This window comes from Natrix helvetica (assembly GCF_964273705.1).
Source record: "Natrix helvetica genome assembly, chromosome: 9".
NCBI lineage: Eukaryota > Metazoa > Chordata > Lepidosauria > Squamata > Natricidae > Natrix > Natrix helvetica.
This window is the reverse complement of record NC_138560.1, coordinates 26,975,654-26,995,724: the sequence shown is the minus strand read 5'-3', so window position 1 is coordinate 26,995,724 and position 20,071 is coordinate 26,975,654. Positions and strand designations below refer to the sequence as shown.

The window sequence follows — 20,071 nt, the reverse complement described above, 5'->3', positions numbered from 1 at the left end:
TCCTGAAGTGCCCGGACACTTGTGGGCAGCCTCTGGCCAATTGGGGGTATTGTCCTGATTGTCACCCCATTCCACCCATTCCTGCAAACGGAGACTTACTCTAATTCGGGAGGTAATGCAGCAAAGTTGGTTCTTGGAAGGATAAGGGCTTCTTTGGGGCCTTTGGGGCACCCCAAAGCATTCGGGGCTGCATTCTTACTCCCACAAAGGGCTTCAGGGTTTTGCTTGCTCTGACTCAGAGGCCAACAGCTTTTACTCGACAGATGCAAGAGGAAGATGCGGGTTGGTTTTCCCAACACTAGAACTGGATTTGCATCGAAATTCAAAGGTAATTAAAGTGTTTGATTCAAAAGGTTTTATCAGACCAACAAGATGACCAGAACGGAAGATCCTGGTTAGGCCCACCATCCTTGGGACTGTGGGGGATGATGTGAAAGAAAGCATGAAATCCCTGGCGATGGGGACAGAGGCACAAGGTTCTGCCAAGCCCAACTAAGTGTTCCTATGCTCGAGAGAAATAGGCCTCTTTAGCTTGTGGCATGGATTTGAAATGTTAGCCATTACACAAACATCCTGGATTCACACAACATATTAAACTCATGTTAACAGTGCAATTCTGTTTTCACATCTCTAAAGACAAACCACGTTAACTAGTTTCAGTGCAAAATGAATCAAACTAGCAACTTATTTTAGCTTAGCTTAGTGTGTGAACCAGGCCTCAAATGTCTTGCGCATTATGCTTCGATACGCATTTCCATGTTAGCTCTGGCTAGCAGGTTTATTTGGCTACTCAATATTAAAACATTAAATGAGGATTAGTGACCAAAAATCAGATTAGTAACTAAAGTAAACTGAAGGCTTCTACCTTTAATTAAAATTTTAATTAAAGGGGTGCTACCAGGCTCCTCATTTTACCTTTAGAGGACTGATGGCTCTGCTTTGCCCAGGTAAGAATGACAGGTATGATGGTGAACCTCAGCCTCCCCAATCTGCAGCCTTCCATCTGAACTCTGCGACTGGAATATTGCCATTCTTGGGAAGGCCAACATGCTCAGCAGCCTCCTAGCCTGCTTATGTCACCAGGAGCTGTCTCCCTAGGCACACTGCTACAAATAGTTTATAAATCATTTGATTTTTCCAATTTGCATGAAGAAACTAACATAGATGTAAGCTTTCAACCCAAAGGGTTCCCAAAATAGGCCCAAACTCATTCCTACCTCTAGAGTAATGTTCACAGGCGCCTGATGTAGCCCTTATAGTCTTCAAGGATTAAAATAACAATAAATGACCATTGCAGCTATAAGGCAAAAACACACCATCTGCTCTGCAAAATGAGGCCCTAACGTGCTTTTGGTCTGCTGTAGAGGGGACATTTCTCGGGGGGGGGGGGGGAGTGTAAGCTTTTCTTTGGAGATGCTCAGCCCTTTCTGCATAATAAAAGGGAAGTTGGCAACTGCAGAAATGCTTCAGGCAGCGTCATGAAAGTTCCAGTTGGCAGCAAGAACCTCTGGCCTCCTGTCCCACAATCAGGCCCCAGAGCAGGGACTCCGTGGGAACTCCTTAGGACTCGGCCAGTTCCACCGCATAGATTGGGGCTGGAAATGCACTCCTCAATGCCAGGTAAGGAACCGCAGGACCTTTCTGCAATTTCACCTGGGAATTCCTATCCCTCCGGTGTGTGATCTGGCACTGAGCCCCTGCCCAGAGGGCAAAGTGCCCATCTTCTCCTGGCCCGTGTCTTCTGTGATGCTATCCCATAAAGTCCGTTGGCTGTATTCATGTGACACGCTTATCCTGCTCAGTTGCAGATTTTGTTGCTGCGTTTCACATCCTCCCAACCTTGGTTACTTTTAATCATTTCCATTCTTTGGAGGTTGGTTTGGAGTCGGAGGGCAGCTGCTTTGAGGGGGTAGCATGAATGAACGTATTGTGCAAAGCCTGAAAACTGATCATTAAGCATCCCATGTAGATACATTCCCGGTACAGGTAGTCCTTGACCTATGGCCACAATTGTGACCAGAACTTTGGTTGCTAACCAATGCAGTTGTTAAGTGAGTCATGCCTGATTTTACCACCACCTTTGCTATGATAGTTAAACAAATCACATGGTTATTAAGCGAATCTTGCTTCCTCCATTGACTTTGTTTGTTGGAAGCCCCCTGGGAAAGTTGCAAGCGGTTATCACTTGTTCCTCGGACACTGCAAGTCTTGTAAATACAAGCTGGTTACCTGAAAGGCTGTGACAAGAGGCTCTCCTGGCTCCCTCGGGACATGAAATTGCAGATCTAGAATCTCAGAAGCCTCGGAGTGCAAGTGAAGGTGGCTGAGGTTTTGTTGTTGTTGTTTTTGAACTAGAACAGCCGGTCATGGAGGGAGATGGGCTTTACCCTGAGCAGAAAGACGGACTGCAGTCTAGACATCACTACTTTTTGCTCTGTTTTGCTTATCAAGCATTTACTCTTGGTGGGTTTGTTTGTTTGTTTAATCTAGGTGCGTAAAAGCTTCATATATTTTTTCATTTTTGGGGGTGAAATGAAGGTTAGTTCATGGCTGGGTTAGTAAATTTTCAGGCTACGTTGGCTGAGCCTGCTTTAATCCCATCTCCTCCAATTATATTGCCTGCTCTCCCTGTTGCTATGGCAGGAGATGTGAGTTGCTATGGGAAAAGTCCTCTCCCCCCCCTTGTTGCTATGGCAGAACATTGCTGAACCTTTCTGCTACCTTGGCAATAGCTTCCATCTCCTTGGTAACTGTCTCCCCATCCTTTTTCTTCTTTGCTTTTTGTTGCTACGGCAACAATCCCTTTCTCTTGTCTTTGGTCACAAGTTCATCTCTTTATCCATCCCCAGGGCATCTGCTCTTCCAAATGGTTGCCATGGCAATCTCCCTCTCCCAACTTTGCTTACCCAATCATTTTTCTTCTTCTCCCCTTTGTGCTTGGCTCTCCCTGCCCATGTGCATCAGCCCACCTGGCACCAGATGTGACATGGCAAGGGCAGACCCCTGGCCCAGAACCCAGCCTCTTCTTAACCTGTACCTTCCTAATGGGTGAAGACTCCAGTTCCCATCATTCTTGACTTGGAGGGCTCTAGCTTTGCTAAGTTGGAGGGACTGTCACAGATACCCAGCAAACCCAGGTGAGTTACCATGGCATCAGAGCTAAACTGAAGGACACAGACCACCACAAATTGCATCTGACTGTAGCTCTAATTAAGCAAACCATAGTTATTGGATTCAGAAAACCAATCATGATGTAGCAATACAATATGCAACCCCCCTGGGTCAGAGAGGCAAATGTCCAAGAGGCAACTTCCTGTAAGACTGGGATCCCCAATACCATGGTGCACCTTCTATGTCGTATAGTTCAGTGTATTATATATAGCTACCAACTGTGGTATAATTAAAACATCCACGATTTTAAAAAACCATGACAGAATAAGAGAGTTGGAAGGGACCCTTGAGGTCTTTTAGTCCAACCCCCTGCATGAACAGGGAACACTGTATCGTTCTGGATAAATGGCTGTCGGCTCTCCTTAAAAGCCTCCAGTGACGGAGCACCCAGAACTTCTGGAGGGAAACCATTCCACTGCTTAATTGTTCTTACCGTCAGGGAAATTTTCCTTAATTCTAGGTTGGTCCTCTCCTTGATTAGTTTCCATCTATTGCTTGTCTTGAGTTCAGATGCTTTGGAAACTAGGTTGACCCCCTCTCGTCTTTGTAGGAACTCCTCAAACATGAGAACAGTGCTATCATGTCCCCCCCATGTCCTTCTTTTCAGTAGACTAGACATACCCAATTCCTGTAACCATTCTTCATGTTTTAGCCACCAGTCCCCTGATCATTCTTGTTGCTCTTCTCTGCACTTTTTCTAGAGTTTCAACATCTTTTTATAATATGGTGACCAAAACTGGATACAATATTCCAAGTGTGGCTTTACCAAGGCCTTGTAAACTTCACCTGATCTTGATTCTAGCCACAATGTGTTTTTTTTCTCCAGATGCAAATGCCAACTTTATTGATTTTGGCTACAACCTCTGCAGGCCTGGCTTGAGCAGAATTCTCTTCCCTTCAATTCTATCCACAATATTGAATTGCAGGGGGAATCTCAGAAACCTCAAGCAACTGCAGGGGATGTCAAAGGTGTCACCCCAGGAAACTATTAGTGCAAAGTGAGAGTGGAAACCCAAGTTTGAGACAGTGAAAAAAAAAGTCTAAGATCAGAGAGACAAAAGCCGGAGAGATGCTGGAATCCAAGTCTTGGCCTGACTTTCTTGCCAAGCCAAGAGTTCCTGAAAAGGGCTTACCCAACAGCTAAGCTAGGAATCATGGTTTATAAACCAAATGCCCCAGAGCGCAGACCTTGTGACCCCGGTTGTGCAAACTTGGCCCAAACCCCCCAAAGCTTCAGAACCGCTGCGGACCGGCCCGAGGCGGGAGGGGGCGGGGTGGGAAGGGCATTTCGGCACGCGGTTCCCCGCCCCCCCTCCCCATTCCAGCGCGCGCACCCGCGGCGGCCCCGCCTCCCTCCCTCCTCCCTCCCTCCCGTCCTGCGGCCGGCCATGGCACGCTCGGCGGCGGCGGCGGGGCGGCTGCCGCTGGTGGTGGTGCTGGGCGCGACGGGCACCGGCAAGTCGCGGCTGGCGCTGCAGCTGGGGCTGCGCTTGGGCGGCGAGATCGTCAGCGCCGACTCCATGCAGGTGCGCGGGGCCCGCGGGGAAAGCCGGGCCCGGGCCGGAGGCGCGGCGGCTCCACTCCCCGCAGCGCCCTGGCTGCCGAGGGGCGGCAGAGAGCCAACCGGGGGCGGCGCTGCGCGAAGCGGGCTCGGCTGCTGGTGGCGCGGGGCCCTCGGCCGGGCCTTCCGCCCCGGAGCTTCCCGGGCTGGCCTCTCCACGCCCGCTCCTCGGCCGGCCGGAGCTCTGGGGAGGCGCTACGGCCTCGGCCCGGGGAACTTCCGGCCCGCCCGGCTCTGCCTTCTATGGCTTTACCTGGCAGGTTGTTTCCTTTAGGTGTGAAAATGGTCTTTTTCAAAGGGAGATCTGGCCTAAAGTGACATCTGTCGATCAATCAGTCGCTTTGTAGAGCTGCAGGGGGGAGGGGAGGCTGTCCTCGGTCAACCCCGGGGGGTAAAGGGGCTTCTTGCGAACCTATGTCGTAGCCTGGGAAGCGTCCCCGGGTCTGCACTGCACTTGTATGGAAACCCCAAAGGACATCCAAAGGAGCCTTTCTTCTTCCTTGCCTGGAGAGGAGGGTCGCCCACTGCAGCCGCTGGGCTTTCTCTCCGGGAGGGGGGAGGGGGGAGGGGGCTGAGAAACCTCCTGGGGTTTCCCCACTGCAGCCCTGCAAACCTGTTGAACTGGAAGTCCCACCTCCCCCAGCCCCAGGTGAGCCACCCTTGTTGGGGAGGGGTCACCTCTTCCACCCCAGCAGGATGGCACTTTGGCCACCAATTTTGCCTCTGCTAACACACGTTTTGCTTGGTGCCTGGATGCTGCATCTGCTCAGATTAGGAGTGAGGGGCCTAGAGAGGCATCTGTTGCTTAGATTGGGCATCTTTCTCACACCAATAGAAGTGACATCTAGATGGGTGTTTCTCAGTCTTGGCAGTTTGAAGATGGGCGGACTTCAACTCCCACTGGCTTAAGAATTCTTGGAGCCGAAGTCCACTCATCTTCAACTTTCCAAGGTTGAGAAACCCTGATCAGTTTGGTTGAGCTGACAGGCATGCGTGGAGCTGAGACTCTGCTAGCCTTCATGGATGATCTGGGGTATCCCTTGACTGGGAGTATGCCCCACAGCGTCCCATCCTGTCCCTCAGGTTGTTCCTCAGACGGTCCTTGAGATGGTCATCACCTGTGCTTTTCGCAGGCCGTGAGCTGCAGCCTCCAGGCTTCCTTTGGTCCCAATTCTCTCTTCCTTCAGTAGAGCAGCCAAGATGCCCCTATGTCACCAGAGTTTTAATGGCTAGTGATGTATGGCCTTTTAATCTGTTCTCGTAACCCTTCATGCATTCCACTTTTATTGAGAGATGTCCTTGAGCAGAAGGGTGAGGTTGGGCCTGCAGACCTACAGAGTTGCTTTACCATTGCGGATTCTGCCTGACCAGCAAGTCCTGGCCAAGTTGGTTTGCTCCAGGTTCCGTGAGGCAAGCAAAGACATCTTGTGCGATAAAATGGAATATTTAGCCAAGTGTGTTTAGATATGTATGGAATTTGTCTCCAGTGCAGAAGCTCTCAGTGTACATGCAAAGCAATATAGTTAATAATAATATTAATAGCAATACCACCTATAAGAGAGGATGGTAAAGAAAAAGAAGACAAAAAGAATCAGAGTTGGAAGGGACCTTGGAGATCATCTACTCCAGCCCTCTGCTCAAGCAGGAGATACTATGCCATTTCAGGCAAGTGACTGTCCAGTTTCTCCTTAAAAACTTTCAGTGTTGAAGCACCCATAATGTCTGAAGGCGACTTCTGTTCCACTGGTTAATTGTCCTCACAGTTAGGAAGTTTCTCCTTAATTCCAGGTTGCTTCTCTCCTTGATTAGTTTCCACCCATTGCTTCTTGTCCTGTCTTTCAGTGCTTTGGAAAATAAATTGAGCCATTCTTCTTTGTGGCAGCCTCTCAAACACTGGAAGACTGCCATCATGTCCCTCCTAGTCCTTCTTTTCTCAAATCCTCCAACCGTTCTTCATATGTTTTAGCCTCCAGGCCTTTAATCATCTTAGTTGCTCCTCTTCTTTACACTTTTTCCAAAGTCTCAACATCTTTTTTGTAATGTGGTGACCAAACCTGCATGCCGTATTCCAGATGTGGTCTTACCAAGGCTTTATAAAGTGGTACTAATACTTCATGTGATTTTGTTTCTGTGCCTCTGTTTATACAACCAAGGATGATATTAGTTTTGGCTGCTGCTGCTGCACACTGCTGGCTCCTGTTTAAGGGATCGTCCACTAGGACTCCAAGGCCTCTCTCACAGTGACTGCTTTTGAGCCAGGTTTCGCCTAACCTGTATTTGTACCTTTGGTTTTTCCTGCCCAAGTGTAAAACCTTGCTTTTCTCCACATTAAATTTCATTTTGTTGGATAGGGCCCATTGTTCAAGTCTATCAAGATCTTTTTGGATCCTGAGCTTGTCTTGGGGGGTGGGGGGTGGACTATTCCTGCCAGCTTAGTGTCATCTGCAAATTTGACAAGTTCTGTTCCCTCATCTCAGTCATTTATGAAGATATTGAAGAGTCCTGGGCCTAAATCAAAACCCTGTGGTACCTCACTGCTTACTTACTTCTGTGCAAATGTAGGGATATGTAGGAACAAGTAAGGACTACTTGTTGAGTATGGTTTGTCAGCCAGTTACAAATCCATCTGGTGGTGATGGTGTCTATCCCACATTATTCTAGCTTACCAAGAAGTAGGTTGTGGTCTACTTTGTCAAATGCCTTGCTGAAGTCTAAATATTCTATGTCCACAGCATTTTGCTGGACTACTCATTTAGTCATTAAGAAGATAAGGATAATAATAATGCTATAGACATGCAACTTGTATAATATACCTTAGACAGCATGTGAGAATTAAGTGTTCAGCAGACGGATGGCACGAGGGAAAGAACTACCCCTGTGTCTAGTTGCTTTGGCCTACAGTGCCCTTGTAGCACCATCCCAAGGGGAGGCGAAACCGTTGATGTCCAGGATGGGTGGGATTATTTTCTCAGCCCCTCCTACTGACCCCATGAAATGTACAGGTCCTCTACAGAAGGGAGGCTGGTTGTAGTTGTTCTTTCTGTGGTCTTAACTATCCGTTGGAGCTGCACCCGTCCTATTTGGTTGCTGTAACAAAGCAGACAGTTATTGAAGTACAGATGACAGACTCAATAATTCCTGCGCAGAACTGTGTCAACAGCTCCTGGGGCAGACTGAGCTACCTGAGTTGATGCAGGGAGAGCGTTCTCTGCCGTGCTTTGTTAATGATGGTTCTAATGTTAAGTGTCCATTTCAAGTCCTGGGAGATTTTAGATCCCAAACCCTTGAAGGATTCCACTTCTGATACTGTGCTCTTGAATATAGTAAGGAGACCGACCTTTTCCATCCTCTCTGAAGCAGCCTTCTCCTAGAAATGGATGGGGCCGCACAGGCCCTGCACGAATCTTGCAGAGGGCCATGGAAAAGGCTGGCACCGCTCTCCATGTGGAGATTGATTGTATGATTGTGTCTTGTTTTGCTTTGTTCTTTTTCCCACTCTGCCTTTGGATACCACTGGGGGTTTTGTTTGCTTTTTCTCCTCTCGTTTTAACCCTTATATGTGAGCCGGCTGGAGGAGCGGTGCTTCTCTATCACAGCCCTCCCCTCCTCAGCTCTTGCCCCCTTGCCTCCTCCCTTGGGGGCAGGAAAGATGCTGCGGAGGCTGAGGCACCTTGGCGCCTCCAGCCGAAGACGGGGACTCTCGCTTGCGAGCGTCCTTCTGCTGAGGCTGCATCCAGGGTGAGGCTGTCTGGCTGCTCTGCCAGCTGGGATTTCTGAACATAGAAGCTGCCAATTAGAAACAGGATCGTGCAAAACCCGGAGCCGCCTGTGCTGGCTCCGTCTCCTGGCACTCAGCACCCAATCCCAGATTTGAACGGGAGATAGGAAGGTGGTGATAAGGGAGAATTACTTTGCATATTTGAAGGTTCAGATCCTTCCGTGATGCAGCGTTATGTAACAAAGAGTATATAGAGTAATCCTAAAAGGAAAGTTGGCTCCCCTGGTCCTTGAGGTCTCCTGACCGGCTGCCCAGAAGGATGGGTTGAGCAGATGATGGACCGCAACCTGTCTGCTCGGTGTCAGATGTGTGCAATTCAGTTGTGGCTCCTCAGTGCAAGCGATCGATACATGCTTAGTGTCCCTGTCTTGGTGTTCTTTCAAGTCTTCCGTAGCTACCTCTGAGGCTGAACCGTCCTCTGGAGAAAAGGAGCAGGTCCTGGGTGGGGGTGCCAAAACGCACAGCGAGTCTCCAGAGGTGGCTCTGAACTACTGGATGGGTGAGCTGGCTTCTAGCTTCAGCCTCCGCAGACTCCCCTTTTCCCAGCAAGGGAAGGAATGCAGCTCCTCCCTGTCCCACGGGGAGGGAAGCACCCCGCTGCTGAGGAAGAGGGTGCTGGAGACGTCTTTGGGAAGCCGAGTGAACTGTTTCATTGGTGCACTCGGTCATCAGGGCGTGTTGATGCAGGCAGGCAGCCATTCTTTGCACAGTGCCCCACTCAAGCAGTCCTGAACCAGCATGTCCTTTCTCAGGGCGGGGGTGACATCCTCCTCCCTTAAGGCTGACCCTGTGCTTGCCCCGAGGCCTCCGGTGGCTTGACGTGGGGAGCCACCTGAGATACTGGCTGGCCCCCAGCAAGGAGACTAGCACTGGCTGAATGTAATGCTTCGTCTGTTTGTCTTTCCCCGACTCAGATCTATCAGGGCCTGGACATCATCACCAACAAAGTTTCTGCCCAGGAGCAGAAGCTGTGCAAGCACCACATGATCAGCTTTGTGGATCCCTTGGTCACCAATTACACAGTGCTGGACTTCCAGAAGAAGGCCAGCGCCATCATATCCTTTGCCAGAGACCCTCTTGAGACATGGCTGGACCGTTCAGTGCTGTGGGAGAGAACCACAACTAAGGGCCTATAAACCACATTATATCCAAATCTGAGAAAGCATGTTGGGGAGGGGAGGGCGGATGGAAAATTAGGAAAAAATGTTTTTATTGGGTATAGCTAAGGATTTCACCAAAGGGGAAACAAAATTGGCCTTGCATATGGTCACAGCAGCTAGGTTGTTGATTGCGCAACATTGGAAAAAAGATTTTTTACCGACAATTGATCAATGGATTCAGAAGGTGGCGGGGTTTGCTGAAATGGCAAAAATTTCAGCTTTCTTAAAAGCTCAGAAACAGGAGGATTACACACAGGAATGGGCAAAATGGATTGATTATATACAGAACAAATACCAGACTAGGAGTTATTATCTAGCCTTTAGGTAAGAATGCTTAGATTGATAGATGATCAGAGTAAATAATATACGGGATGTTTGGAATTGTTAGAGTGGTATACAGCGGAAGTCAGGGGGGTGGGCTTGTGTGGGAGGTGGGGGAGGGTTAGGGTGGAGGGCGGGGTAATATATATGTATGAATAAATTAGAAGATGGAATTAATGAAACAATGTTATTTTAGGAGAAATTTATACTAAGAGTTATATATGTGAAATTAGCTTAGAAAATGGGATCAATGTGTTGTTATTAATCTAAGAGAAATTTATATTGTGTTTGTTGGGAGGAGAGGGGTTACGAGTAATCTATTTTAAGATGGGGGGAGGGGAGGGGGCAAAGTATTTGGTATAATATTTGAATGTGAATTTTTGCGGGGGTGGGTGGGGGGGTATAGCATTTGTATGAGATTTACATTGTATGGCGGGGGGGTGAAAAGGGGGAAAATCTGTTTGTTCAAAACTCTTTTAATAATAAAAAAAAGAAAATTAGGAAAAAATGTGTTTGTGATGCAGGCAAACAACATATGCAAGTTGTGTCCTGGAGAACCAACCGTTTCTGATGCTGGCAGTGCATCAACGTTTCAAGAATAAACTTAATGCTAATTGGGAAAAAGGGGAAATACAGAAGAAAAAGATGACTTCCAAAATGTATTATTTTAAAGTTGTCAGGTTCAATATATATATAGTATATTATTAAGGTGTTTTTTTTAATGAAGCTCAGCTCAGCTTCAAATTTTTTAATATGTTCCTCAACTATTCACATTGATGAGATTCTTGCCTCCCAGAAGATCCCAATTGTGGTTGGTGGAACAAATTATTACATTGAATCTTTGCTCTGGAAGATTTTGTTTGACACCAAGGTAAGCCTCTCTTTGGAACCAGTGGAAATTAATCCTTTGGCAGGAGGGATTTTGACTGACAGGTGCGGGAGAAGGAGCTTCATGAAGATCGTGTTGGTTCTTTGCCTTCCTGTTGCTTGGTTGATTTGTGTGAGTTGTAAATTATACCTAATTTCTGCAAGTCTTCCTCCCTCCCTCTCCCTCCCTCCCTCCCTCCCTCCCTCCCCCTCTCTCTTTCTCCCTCCCTTCCCCAATCAGTTGCAGAATCCTGCCCTTTCTGAATGCCTGCAAAACCTTTGGTTACAAAATGTTCCATGTTTATAGTATAATATTTCTCCCCACCCTGCCTAATGGTCTGAGATTTTCCTTATGCTGCTTGATGTGTTACTTGTTGGTGGCAATGGTTTTCTCAGCTTTTCCTCCTCCCCGCCTGAGTCTGACATCTGGTGTTCTGCCTGCAAGCAGGATGTCCCCCTGAGAGATGAGCAGTGCTCTGGTGGGTGGGTGCAAGAACTCCATTTTGAGCTCAATGTCCTTCTTGGACCCTTGCTAAGATCAGAAAAAGAGGATTTGCGAGCTTAGGCGCAGGTGGTCTCAGCAGTTGTGTCATACTTCGGGGAATCCGTCTTGTGTGTAATCGTCTCTGTCTTTTCGGGGGAAGGCCCAGGGTCCAGCAGTGGCAGCAGAAGAATGGAAAGCTGGGCTGGAGAATCTGGAGAGTCAGGAGCTACACCGTCGGCTGAGTCTGGTGGACCCTAACATGGCAACCAGGTTGCACCCTCATAATAAGCGCAAAATAATCAGGTCAGTCAAATAGCTGGAAGCAGAGAGGGGCAGGTTCCCACTCATCCTTCTGGAGGCTGCAACAGAGACAGCCCCTGCTCTCCAAATACAACACGCCCCTGAAAATGAGAGGCTTTTACCTACAGGTTCCTCTGGAGGAGCATTTTGTTTCCCAGATGCCCACTGCGCCCAGGGGCTGGGTGGAGATAGTCCCACTCTCGCCTCTTCCTTCACACTTTCTGGGCCAGGAGGGCACCTGTTGGCTGTGTGGTCCTGCCAGCTATTTAATTTACAGCTTTATTAAGTCCACCTCAGTTGCCCTCTGATACTTGGTGACAGATGGCGAGCAACAGCAAAGCAGTTTCCTTGAGAAAACGGGAAGTTGTGGTTTTTATCTCTTGCAGGCAAGCAAAGCCCTTCAGCTTCTGTTAAAAATGAAAAGGAGAGAAGAAAGTCAACCCTGCGCCTCCCCTGGGGCAACGTGACTGGCAAACACCCCATGAGTGCTGGCTGCTGAAAAGATGCCCCCCCCCCCCTTCCAATAAACCAGGGTTTTTCAAACCTTGGCAGCTTAAGCCTTGTGGACTTCAACTCCCAGAATTCCTCAGCCAGCATGAGCCCCACAATAAACAAAGTGCCTGTTGTAAAGTCACCCAAGCCACTGACCACGCAGGGAAGGTCTGCAGGACGGGGTCCACAAAGTCACGGTGGCAGCCGCATAAGAAACGGGTGGAGCTTTGTTTTCCCCTGGCCCACAGCCTGCAGACACCCCTGCCCAAGTGTTGTTGAACTCTGCCAGGGGCTTCCCACCTGGGCCAATAATGCTCAGCAGTTGTGATTGCAAGGGATCCCCCACAAGAAAGTCCAGATTGCAACTGTGATGAGAGTGTACTGATGGGACAGGGTTTCAATTGGGTCAGGGATGGGCAACTGTGGCCCCTTTATGGCCTGTGGACTTCAACTCCCAGAATTCCTGAGCCAGCATTAGGTGATCACAGCCGCCATCTTGATTTTTGGACATGTTCCCTGAGGAAGCTCCCACGCGGCCATGAAGCAGCGGGGTCAGAGCTGACCTTGGGGGTCTTCTAGTCCAACCTCCTGCTCGAGCAGGAGACCCTGACCCATTCCAGACAAATGGCTCTCCAGTCTCTTCTTAAAAGTCTCCACAACCTCCGAGGTCCAGCTGTCCCACTGATTCATTGTTCCCACAGTCGGGAGATCTCTAGGGAGCCCACTCTCGGACCAGCAGAAAAGCAGCAGCCCTTGCCCCGGGGGCAGCAGCTCCGTCATGCGCAGCTGTCTGAAAGGCCCGTCTTAGGCCGGGCTGCTCCGGGATTTGCACCAGTTGTGCAAACTAGAGTTGCCCTACCAGACAAGCAGCTTTACAGCCGTGTGGAGAAGCTGGCCCTGGCTTGCCCTTCTGCTCAAAGTTCCCAACCCTGCCCTCCCCAGGAGAGGGAGGAGGCGCCCCCACCTTGCTGACTTAGAGTGGGGCCGAGGCCAGGCCTTCCCCAGAAGTCCTGGGGTTTTGTTTGCATTTGCTCTGGGGGTGATGGGGGTCAGAACTGGCACAGAGCAGCCTGAAGAAGCCTCTTGGGAGGTTGGCGCTGTAGCCAGCCTCTGCTCTGGCCTCTCCTGTGGGCATCCTGCAGGTGCCTTGTGGCAGAGCTCTCTTAATTTGTTTAATTTTTATGCCACCTTGTAAGGTCCCTTAATTTCTGCTGAGATTCTGGAGGCACCGGGTCAGAAGACTGGGCAGCTGTGCCAGGGCAGCCCGAGAAAGAGCCATCTGCCTCTCTAGCTGAGCAGGCAGTTCCAGGCAGGTTCCTGGGCTGGAATGAGGAACTCCCTTTAGATGCCCCACAGGGCCAGGGAACGCTGCATGGTTTGGAGAGGGTGGGGGGAGCTGAACACCTGACCAGGCCCAGCTAAAAGGACGTTGCTTTTGTGGCATGACAGCCGTGAAGGTCATTCTGGAGAGCCTCCGGCCTGGGTCCCATTTCTAACGTGGATTGATCCCCTCTGATCATCCCCCCCCCCCCAGTTGCAGGGATGGTGGCCGCCTCTTTGGAGCTCCTGCCGGGCTCTGTGAAAGCCCTCCTTGCTGGGGTTCCTGCTCCCCTGCTTGCCCCAGGTGCTTTGGAGGGGTTCCCTGTCCTTCTGGCCCGGCTGCCTCTGCAAGCACGCTTTACTCGGACGCTTCTGTCCTCGTGTGTGCTGGCCCGGTGCCATCCTTCGCTCGGGGGCTGCAGCCAAGCCCCCTCCAAGCCAACCCTCCCTAAAACTCTCCCCCCCCCCCCGTAGGAGCTTGCAGCTGTTTGAACAAACGGGCATCCCCCACAGTGAGCTCCTGCAACGGCAGCATGAGGAAAAAGGGGGAGGACCCCTGGGGGGTCCCCTGAAGTACCCCAATTCTTGCATCTTCTGGCTTCATGCAGAACAGGCAGGTAAAGAACAGGGAGGGCCTGACCACCAGGGCCAGCCTTCCTCTCTCAGGCCGAGGGGAGCTGAGGTGCTTTCTGGCGTTGGCAGCTCCTTTGGGAAACGTGCCCCAGTTTTAACCTCCAGGCATGTGGTGGGTTGGCAGCCATCCCCTGGGGGGAAGGGACTTTGGAGCTGGTGCCCCGTCACCTCCCAGACCTTTTGTGGGTTGTAGCCGGGCTTGTTTGTCTGCTGGGTTTCCCTCAGTTCTGGAGATGCGACTGGACCAGCGGGTGGACGAAATGATGGAGGCCGGGCTGCTGGAGGAGCTGCAGAACTTCCACAGGCGATACAACCAGGAGAAAGTGGCTGAGAACAGGTGAGGCCCCTGCCCTGTTTGCAGGTGGACGCTGGCAGGGGGCCGGGGGATGTGAAGGGCTGAGCTGTCTCAGGAGGCCAGAGTCCATCTGGGTGATCGACAGCCAACATGCCGGCAATGTTGGCCAACTGCCTCTCATCCCTTCCCCAGCCAGGATTATCAGCAGGGCATTTTCCAGTCTATCGGCTTCAAGGAATTCCACCAGTTCTTGATTTGCGAGGACAAGAGTCCAGAGCAGGTCAGGCACCAGTTGCTGGACCAAGGTGAGGATCTGCTTGGGATGGGGGGGTGGGGGAGCCCTTCTGGAGAGCAGGCTGGGGTTCGCTTGACTGGCCAGCCAGAGGATTAGGTGAGCTTTGGTCTAACGGCTGGTTCCATGTTCTGGGAGATGGAACACATTTTCTGGCACACAAAAATGCCGTGGTCCAGAGGCCATAAACAAAGAATTTGTGGTGCATTCCTCCCACTACCATGAGACCGGTTTGTATTGGCCTCTCCTGTCTGTGCCGTTCCTCACCCTGAACTCTTTCAGGCCTTCAGGCCTTCAGGATGGTGACCAAGAGGTACGCCCGGAAGCAGAACAAGTGGGTGCAGAGCCGCTTCCTGCGACGTAAGTCCTTCCTCCCTGCTCCTCCTTTGCCCGGCTGGCCAGGAGAGAGACGGCGCCACTTTTCCTCTTGGCATCTGTGGCATGCTGGGCACCCTCCTCTGGACAAAGCTCAAGTGTGAGGGGAAAGGGACAACCATTGTAAAGGCTTCTTTTAAGCATGTGCAGAGTGTGTTCCCCTAGAGGAGGCTTTATTCTGGAGAAGAGCACTTTGAGACCAGCTGTGCCTGAGGGGCTGCCCTTTTGTAGCCCCCGAAGGGACCCATGAAGGGTGGGGAAGCCAGAAGTAGCCGGAAGGGGGCCTCCTGCTCTCCTGTCTTTTTCCCTCTTGGGCAAGATGGAGGGAGAGGCCCCAACTCATAGCTGTCCTCCGTGATCCAGCTGGTGGGGAGGGGGCATGAGACTGTTTTGCTGCCCCCACCACCACCACTGGCCTGTCCCACCTTGCCTCGGGCCGGGGGTGGGGGCTGTGGTGGGAAGGCTGCTGGTGGATTCAGGAGAAGGCCACGGAGAGGAGGGAGACTCTGGGCAGGGCCTTCTCCTGGCCAGGTGTTGAGCAGCCCGTGCTGGCTTCTCTGCCAGGCAGCCGACAGGTGTGGCAGGAGCCGGGCTTTGTGGTCAGGGCAATCAATGGCATCACCTGCTCAGATTTTGGCCCTGGGAGGCCTATTGTCCTGCTGCTGCTCAACTCGGCCTGCCCTGGCATACACGGGGTCCCGTCTGGAGGGAGGCCGCCCTCTCCTGCGATGGCTCCTCTGGAGAGGCACACTTGGCCTGTGGGGGGGGTTTGGCTCCTCTCCACTTGGCCTCTTGTTTTAAGCAGGAAGTTACCTCTTGAGATGTCACAGTTCACTGTAGCCCTTCTAGGAACTCTTCTCTGATCAGTCCCCCCCCCCACACACACACACACAGCCCCAGGGATGGATGATGGGGGACTTTTTCTCCCCACTGGGCATCAGAAACAGTATAGCCAGAGCGATATAGCAGATTAAAAGAGTAAAATGATGCATCACTAAGATAGAAAGAGATACCCAGGATAAAGAGGCCCCAGGATGAGGGTCCAGTCCTCTTAGAAACACGCCCACTTGCCCTCTGAGTGAGTGAGAGACCCATCGGCATGAAGAGCAGAGAGAAGCCAGGTGATGGGGGAGGAGGAGGGCAGGGATTCTCCTCTGGGGCAGACGGAGTTCGTTGGAGGACTGCCCAGCGGCAGCTGTGCCCTCCAAGGAATTGGCAGCTTCTGCAAGTTCTCCCTAATATTCACAGCAGAACATTCCAGTGTATCCCGCCCCCCCCCCCCTTCCCAAACATTAGGCCTTCCTGGCCTCCCTGCTCCTTTTCCTGGGAGAGGAGCCTCCGGTCACAAAGCCCCTGATGCTCTTTTTTTATGGGTCCCTCCAGGTCCTGGATCAAACGTGCCCCCCGTTTACGCCTTGGACGTCTCCGATCTCTCTCAGTGGGACAAAAGTGTGTTGGAACCAGCCGTTCAGATTGTGGGGAGCTTCTTGAAGGTAACCCCCAGATTGCCCTGGAGGAGGTTTTCTCTGGCTCACTTTGAGTCTGCTGATGACTGCTGTTGTGACTGGCTGTTGCCCTCTTGGCTCTGCAGCCTGGTCCCCTGAGACCCTCGTTCTGGACCAGAGAGACCCTTGTGCCCACTGGGCGTGTCCCTGAAAGCCCAATTCAGTGGAGGAGCCCTAGGAGACGGGGAGTGGGCACCTCTGGGTCAGCAGAAGGACCCAGCGGAGGTTTTTGCCATACCTGCCCTAGACAAGATCTTGCCCTATCCCTGCAAAAGAGAAAGATGGGGCAGGAGTAGTGAGAATTTCTCCCCTCCTTCCCAGGCGATAAGTGGAAGAAGGACCTTTCAGGCTTTCTGGGTCAGCAGACAAATGGTTTCCTTGCCCTAAAACAGCCTCCACTGGTTTCAAACATTTCTTCTTGAGATCCAACTCATCAAACGTGCAGATAACTCTAAACTGGCAGGTATAGTCAACACCCCAGAAGATCCAGAAGGCTCTTGACAGACTTGAACACAGGGCCCTGTCTAAGAGAAGGAAATTCAGTGTAGAGAAAAGTAAGGCTTTACACTTAGGCAAGAAAAAACAAATGCACAATTGGTGTACAATTGGTGCTACCTGAAACGGTGCAGGGCTTCCTGTGTGAGCCGAAGATTGGAATAGAAGACCTCCAAGGTCCCTTCCATCCCTGTTATCCTGTTGGACCCTGGACTCTTCTGCTTTCGTCCTCTGCCCAGCTTTTAGCCCCAGCAGGCTTGATGAAGAGTTCGGAGGGGGGTTGAGCATTCCGTGCCTTTCTTTGCCACTTGGGTGATCTTAATAACAGTCTTGCCAGTCGCTAGATTGGGGCCTCCGACACGCTCCTTTGAAAGAGAAGACAGGCTCTCCTACCCGAAGGGGAGAGTGTGGATGACAGCGTTAAAAGAGCTGTCATCTAGGGCATTGCTGATCTCGGAGAAAGCTGGCACGATGGGAGCATCCTCCCTGGCATCCAGTGACCGGCCGAGGCTTTAACCCCCAGGGCCAGAAGCCTCCGATGGAGCCCCTCAGGCTGGAGCCGGTGCCAGCAAAGGACAAGCAGAGTTGCCGGTTGTGTGAGCTGTGCAGCCGAGTCATCATCGGGGACAGAGAATGGAGAGGTAAGTCTTGCTGGGGGTTTTAGGACATGGCTTGAAGGGACTGGGACGATGTGACTTAGCGGTGAAGACTGGAAAGCCAGCAGCCCAAGTTCAAGACCCAAGTGCCATCTGATGGGATCAGCGCCCATCCTCGCCCCAGCTCCTGCCAACCTAGCAGCTTGGAAGCAGGCAAATACGAGTGGATAAAAAGGAACCACGTCAGTGGGAAGGTAACGGTGCTGAACGACATCATGCTGGCCACATGAGCGTGGGAATCTCTTTGGATAACGCTGACTCCGTGGCCTTTAAACGGAGATGAGCAGCGCCCCTTCTAGCCAGCAACCACTAGCGGAGTAAAGTCCACAGGGACTCCTCTGCTTGAAAGAAAGGGACTAAAGATCTATCTAGATTGTTAAAAATAAAAAGAAGTTATATAAAGTTGATTTGTTTGATCATGGCTAACATAGAACTGTTGTTATCTTTGGTAAGCCTTAATAGACGTTTGCTGATCAGGACTGAAATGACCAGAGTTTTAAGGATTTTCTTAGAGACAAGAGATGGGTTATGGGAAGAAGAGATTAGTTATTATATTTGAAAAAGGTGAAAAGTTAACTAATATTGTTTATATTTGGGGGGACAGGGCAGGGGTGGGTTCCAGCAGTCACTGCTGCCGGTTCGCTCATGGCTGTTCCTGATGTGCGCTGCGTGCTCAGTGCGCAGTGCAATAAAAATGGTTCTGCGCAGAAGCAAAAAACAAGGTGCCGCCACCAGGAGAACCGGTTTGGGGGGGGGGGGGTGCCAGGCCTGGGTCCCTGCCAGTTCCAGCAACCCAGCCCACCAAACCACTAGCGGTTCAGCCAAAGCGGTCCGAACCGGTAGGAGCCCACCACTGGTACGGGGGGGGGGGGAGTCATTTCTTTATATATTTCTTTTCTTTTTCTCTACATAATATTTTTTCTTTCTACTTTTTTGGCCTTCTATTTTTATTTTTTTTAGTTCTTATTTTTTATCTTTGTAGTTATAACTTTTATAACATTACTATTAATTACTATTTTAAAACATTTAAAAAAAACAGTCACAGTTCTTGTTTTACCTGCACCCGTGATGGCGAACCTATGGCACACCACAGGTGGCGCGCAAAGCCCCCTCTGCAGGCATGGCAGCCATCACGCCAGTCCAGCTCCATTGCACATGCGCGGACGCCTCATGTCAGCCAGCTGGTCTTCGGGTCTCTGCCGCACATGCGTGGAGGGCGGGGGGCATGCAGGGGATGCACACGTGCATGAAGGGGGGAGCGGGGGGCATACATGGGGGGGGTGCTCGCATTGCATTTTGGGGGGTCATGTGGCACCCCATTCCCCGTTTTGGGCCTGGAAGACCTCCCGCACCAACCTGGAAGCCAAAACGGCACAGAGATGCCGCATAATGCCAAAAAATGCAATGCAAGTGCCCCCCCCCCCCCTGCATGCAGCAATCTCCTCCACATATGCGCAGCAGAGACCCGAAGACCAGCTGGCCGGCGGGAGGCATCTGCACATGCGTGATGGAGCTGGGCTGGGGTGACGGCTGGCGTGCCCACAGAGAGGGCTTTGCGTGCCACCTGTGGCCTGTGTGCCATAGGTTCACCATCACGGTGTAGGCAAAGCAAGAACTGCAACTGGTTTTTTTTAACTTAAAACGGTCACTAAATGAAGTGTAGTAATTTGAGTGTTACCTGTGTTATGCCGAGTTAAGCCCTTCCTCCTGCGCTAAAAGAGTTGTTTTATTTAGAGAAACAAGGTCGTTTCTGGAGCGATATTCTGAATGACTCTCTCGTTGGCAGCTCACCTGAAATCCCGCTCCCACCTCTCCCTCCTAAAGAAGTCCCAGCGCTCAGCCTTGGCCTCCCCGGCTGAAAAGGGCTGCAGCAGCAACTCAGAATCTCCTGCAGAGAAGACGGACGGACGGAGGGACGGAGGCCAGTGAAGCCTCGGCTCACTTCTGCATCTGAGACTGGGGGATGGAGGGAGACGGAGCCCATTGCCTTTGCGCACAACGGACCGAGAGGAAGAGCTTTTGTGCCATTCCCCCTGAACCCCAGTCTGCCAAGTGGAAGGCGCTCATCCTCTAGTGGCAAACTGTCTGCGGGGCCCCTCTAAAGTCTACTGTGCTCTTTTCCCTAAATGAAGGCAAGGTTTTTATATTTGGAGACTGTGGGTGCTGGTGCCTTTTTCTTCATTACCAGGATGAGAAGCTCCCCCTGTCATCTCCAGGCAGGCAAAAGGGAGCTGGAGAGTCCATGTAGCCCATGTTAAAATGCCCTCAAAATGCAGGACGGAGCCCAAATTCTGGCCTGGAAGGTTCTTGAACTACACAAAAACCATCAGCAGAATCCTTTCCCCGACTCGGCTCTTCACTCTCTG

General features: G+C 51.2%; 1 protein-coding gene across 1 annotated transcript; it reads left to right on the top strand.

Moving 5' to 3' along the window:
* Nucleotides 1–4,534: 4,534 nt before the first annotated feature.
* TRIT1 (tRNA isopentenyltransferase 1) lies at nt 4,535–19,857 on the top strand. Its single transcript, XM_081962615.1, has 11 exons — nt 4,535–4,697; nt 9,425–9,567; nt 10,766–10,862; nt 11,503–11,645; nt 13,929–14,071; nt 14,313–14,424; nt 14,575–14,687; nt 14,957–15,034; nt 16,433–16,542; nt 17,573–17,690; nt 19,492–19,857. Exons 1-11 carry the CDS (start codon nt 4,560–4,562, stop codon nt 19,632–19,634), a joined length of 1,338 nt encoding a protein of 445 aa, XP_081818741.1. The 5' UTR covers nt 4,535–4,559; the 3' UTR covers nt 19,635–19,857.
* The last annotated feature ends 214 nt before the right edge of the window (nt 19,858–20,071 follow it).

What these genes read in the sequence shown, in the direction of transcription:
- TRIT1 (XM_081962615.1), top strand. Translation starts at nt 4,560, where the DNA reads ATGGCACGCTCGGCGGCGGCGGCGGGGCGGCTGCCGCTGGTGGTGGTG. An exon ending in GCACCAGTTGCTGGACCAAG is followed by an intron (nt 14,688 to 14,956) that starts GTGAGGATCTGC and finishes GAACTCTTTCAG; the next exon opens with GCCTTCAGGCCTTCAGGATG. An exon ending in CGGGGACAGAGAATGGAGAG is followed by an intron (nt 17,691 to 19,491) that starts GTAAGTCTTGCT and finishes TCTCGTTGGCAG; the next exon opens with CTCACCTGAAATCCCGCTCC.